At 38.4% G+C, this 4,457-nt stretch overlaps 1 protein-coding gene across 1 annotated transcript; it reads right to left on the reverse strand.

Moving 5' to 3' along the window:
* Positions 1–2,894: 2,894 nt before the first annotated feature.
* LOC108732133 (uncharacterized) lies at positions 2,895–3,417 on the reverse strand. Its single transcript, XM_018462795.1, has one exon. The coding sequence runs from the start codon at positions 3,378–3,380 to the stop codon at positions 2,895–2,897; it is 486 nt and encodes a 161-aa protein (XP_018318297.1). The 5' UTR covers positions 3,381–3,417.
* Between the last annotated feature and the right edge of the window lie 1,040 nt (positions 3,418–4,457).

Consider the following 4,457-nt stretch of genomic DNA (forward strand, 5'->3'; position numbering starts at 1 on the left):
ACGATTTCGAATATACTGACGTTGTAGTAACATGCAGACCACAATGCGTATATGTATTGTCAGCGGTTTAACAGCAAGATAGCTGCGTCAATGTTATCTTGCGTTGTCGGCAATATGACAGCATTGCATGATACCGTATATTATTATGGCAACATGATGGCAACAGTACGAATTTCGATGATGACGATTTTAAGGTTGTCGGCAATTTGCTACTCAATGTTATCATATCGTGAAGGCATCGAGTTGCCAACAATGAGGATTCTTCGGTTGCTGCAATTCTAATAGCAACGCATACTTAGGCCTAGTTCCACGACTCATGGTTAACTCTTAACCGAGGTTTAACTTATTCATTGTCTCGTTCCAATTTTAGAATTGGAAAGAGATGAGAAACAAGTTGAACTTCGGTTAAGAGTTAACCGTGAGTCGTGGAACTGGGCCTTGGCGAGCAACTAAACAGACACGTTGCTATCTGGATACGTTAAACGATTGGAAAGCACCCCATGTAAAGGTACCATTACGTAGGAGCGTCGAGCATTGTGAGCTTACCATTCGCTAAAAAGGGTCTACAAGGGATAAGGAATAAATAAGAATTTCAACCTATCGGAAACCGTCTATTGTTACGTCCCGGGGTTCTTTCGGCGGGTAACCGAGGTTCGAATTAACCCGAGACTACTACGGTAGTATGAAGGTAAAATTTGAGGTAGGAGAGTGGCTAATTAACTTGTCCAATTTATTTGTTATTAATTAGAGTTGTGCGCTCGATACAGTGATGATAGTAGATTCTGGGGAGGTCCAGGGTGTATCATCTGTCCTACCTAAATACGAGAGGAACCTTTCTAATATTTCCGGGCAATTGCGACAATTCGACACGTGATGCACGGTAGCTAACGACACGGAGCATGCGTCACAATTTTCAAACCGTTCAGGAAATCCTAAGTGGATGTAATGTCGTAACACCTCGAGATATTTACTCTTTTCGGAGGCTGAAAGCAAGGTGTAACTTTCTGGGCACTTAATTCCGCTACTTTCGTTATCCCGATGAAACAGTGATGATGCGCAACAGACGCTCCGTACCCATGTAACGTAAGGGTCTATTCTCAACTGGCGACGAGAAATAGCCAATTGCGGATGCGAGTGTACTGGGCACATGCTACGCGGGATCGGATTCGCGGCTCGTCGTGTGTGTGTGTGACCGAAATAGATTAATTAATAATTTCTTACCCTTTTTGATGAAGTTCTGGGTGGCGATGACGAGTCGTGAGAAGATGAGTGCGGGCCGCTTCCAATTTCCCTAGTGTCTCAGCTCTGCCATTGGTTCTCCCGAGTCCGTGGTGATTGGATTGCGGTTTATTAACACGCGACCGAATTTCATTAGTTAAAGTGTTCGTATAATTTAACGCGACGGATTATGGAGAACAGGTTTTATTCAGAGATTTTACTCGGGTTTAACAAACCACATGAATTTATTATTTGTAGCTTCGTACACAATCAAAGGTTACACATTTTGACTTAATATTAAGGATGATTTACATTAACGCGGAAATTGAATTATGCTTAAAATTTAGAATTAGAACTACTCTAGAACTTGAGTGAAGAATTTGAAACGTGCACGCGACACGTGAGAGCTTAAGGTCGATGACTTAGGGTGCCGTCACATGTACACGGAATCGGAATGACGGAACGGATTTCTTACTAGAAATAAGTTCACTAGCATTTTGTTCGATAAGAAGTTTCTCAGGGCTGCGTTCATAAAGTTTACTCTTTAACTCAGAGTTAACTAGAGTTAGCTTTATAGCGTTCAGAAACTCGAATATGACTGGAAGTACGTTCAGAGTAAGCCGTTCATAAATTTGATAGAATTAACTCTCGAGTTAACTTTCTTAACTCATGTCAAAGAGGTGAGTAAAAATAACTCGACATGCGCAGTAATGAGTATCTGCTTATTTTAACCTAAATTTTTGAAAGTGTTGCCGACTTAGACTAGACCTAGATACTTGATAGATCCATAGTTGTTCCGCGGATCTGGGATATACTTTTACGCATGTAAAACGGAAAATTATTTAATAGTAACAGACGAAACAGGAGAAAGAGAATTACAAATGAAAATGGCCTTACATTAGTACAAAATGTTATAGGTAATTTATTTTCTATTTTTTAGTGAAGAAAATTTTAATTAATTTCAAAACCTTAAACTATAAAAATATAGTAAAATATAGTAAAATATAGTAAAATATAGTAAAATATAATAAAATATAGTAAAACAAATTACTTTTTTAAAAATATAGTAAAATATAGTAAAACAAATTACTTTTTTCATATTTTCTGCCATACTATATAAGGTACTTTTCTGAAATTAGATTTATAAGGTATTTTATTAAGTTTTAAGTTATAATTACTAACAAAATATTTAGGGTCGATTGTTTCACCTTTCGGTAAATTTTATCTGTTAAGTAAATCTGGCAATCTGGCGCACGTGATTGGATAATCTTGCTATACTTACCTAACGGGTAAAATTTATCGAAAGGTGGAACAACCAGCCCTTAAGGCCATCACACGTACAAAAATTTTAATCGTAATTGTAATAAGGCCGTAAGCAAATCAGCCAATCACAGTCGAGCGTTTTTAAACGCGAGATCGTAATTTTGATTGTGATTGGTCGATTTACTTGCAATCTTACGATTAAAATTTTTGTACGTATAATGGCCTTTAAACAGCGGCCATTAACTGCTATTACTATCATCAACTAATACTCTGGTCGTTCACAAAGTCACACAAACTTTAAAGTTAACTCTTATTAACCCAACTCTACTCTAACTCTACTCGGAGTATACTTTATGAACGCAGCCCTGCTGTATCGGAACCATCGGAACTATGGCCGGAACGGTACAACGGAATCAACGGAATGTTACATCGATTATGATTTTAGAAGCTGTATTTGCTCCAATACGAAATGCATATGAAAGAGATGCCATACTATCACCAGATGCCAACCAGCGTAAAACCAGTTGCAATCTTGTACGAGATGAAATTGGAACTCGGCATAATTCTTGCTTCTCAATAAGTGGTCCAACTAATGACAGCAGTTCTTCAAATAATTCCGGAGTCATTCTAAAGTAATTGAAGAACTTCTCACGATCGGTCGTTTGCATTTCAACGACTAAATTGTCACTTGCGCCTTGAAGATGTCTCATTCTTTGTGTAAACATTGGCCGTACCCAAAATTTTCGTTTTCTTGTATATTTTTTATTTTGTAATAAAATATTATAAGCGAAATATAATTTTCGTACTCTCTTAAATATCAGAATAGCACGCCAACTTGGCATATTTCTTGCATTTCGCAATAATTTTAACATTACAGTTAACACTACTTCTTCGTCCATCGTTGTAATCTCCAAAAAAAAGGTTTCTGAATATTTGTTTTAATTTCACATTCAACCATCTGAGGTGAACATACCATTCCGTTCCGTAAGAAGTTTCTCTACCGGTCCCATGTAGCCGGAACGCAATATAATTTTGGTAACATAATATATCTCACTCTTATAATTCAGTATTTTTAAGTATTCAAAGTAATGTTATAAATAAGATAATTGCACAAATTATGCATATTACTGCTTTAGTCGCATTAAAATAACGAAATATCGATTAAATTAGGCAAATTAACTTGCGACCGAGGCGACATTCCGTCCATTTTCATTCCGTTCCGGCTACATGGGACGGGTAGAGAAACTTCTTACGGAACGGAATTGTAGTGATCTCAAATTTTCTAGTAAGAAATCCGTTCCGTCGTTCCGATTCCGTGTACATGTGACGGCACCCTTGCATGCCTCGGAGGTACTCTAGACCCGGACTCGCGACTCTAATATCATTTTCGATTGGGGTGCACTTGCTGCACTCAGTGTCAAGAGCGTGTTCGATTGGCAGTGCCAATGCGCACTTGGCTAGTGTCACGTGTTCATTTGACCGCACGACACTCGCATAGTGCGCACTCAGTGCGCACTAAGTGGCACGAGATATTTTGACGGTGCCAGTTCAGTGCACTGGATAAAGTATGTACATATATGATATTCTTGATATGTTATATATTATTTAATTACACATATAGTAAAAAATCATTATTTAAAGTTACGAATATGAGATGTCGAAGTTATTTTTCTGCGTTCTTTCTGCATTTTAGTCAAGTCCTTACAATCTTACAACTCGAAATGGCATTTCAACTTTAGCACTGAAAATCTTGGCGTGTTCTTTTGAACTCGCACTATTCAGTGCAACCCATGGAACTCGCCCAGTGTTGGTGTGAACTGAGTGCGCACTGGTGCGCACTAATTTTTTCTCAATCGAAAACGCTATTAGACTGTTACTTAACGACTGCCTTTATTCTAGTGCCCTGAGGGCAAATTTTAAGGGCGTCCCCTTCCATCGTTGCTCCGCTGAGGCACGCGTGGTGGGGAAGGCGTCAG

The sequence above is a fragment of the Mycetomoellerius zeteki genome, unplaced genomic scaffold (assembly GCF_001594055.1).
Source record: "Mycetomoellerius zeteki isolate Tzet28-1 unplaced genomic scaffold, Tzet1.0 scaffold146, whole genome shotgun sequence".
NCBI lineage: Eukaryota > Metazoa > Arthropoda > Insecta > Hymenoptera > Formicidae > Mycetomoellerius > Mycetomoellerius zeteki.

Coding starts and splice junctions, on each gene's coding strand:
- LOC108732133 (XM_018462795.1), bottom strand. CDS start 3,380: ATGGACGAAGAAGTAGTGTTAACTGTAATGTTAAAATTATTGCGAAAT.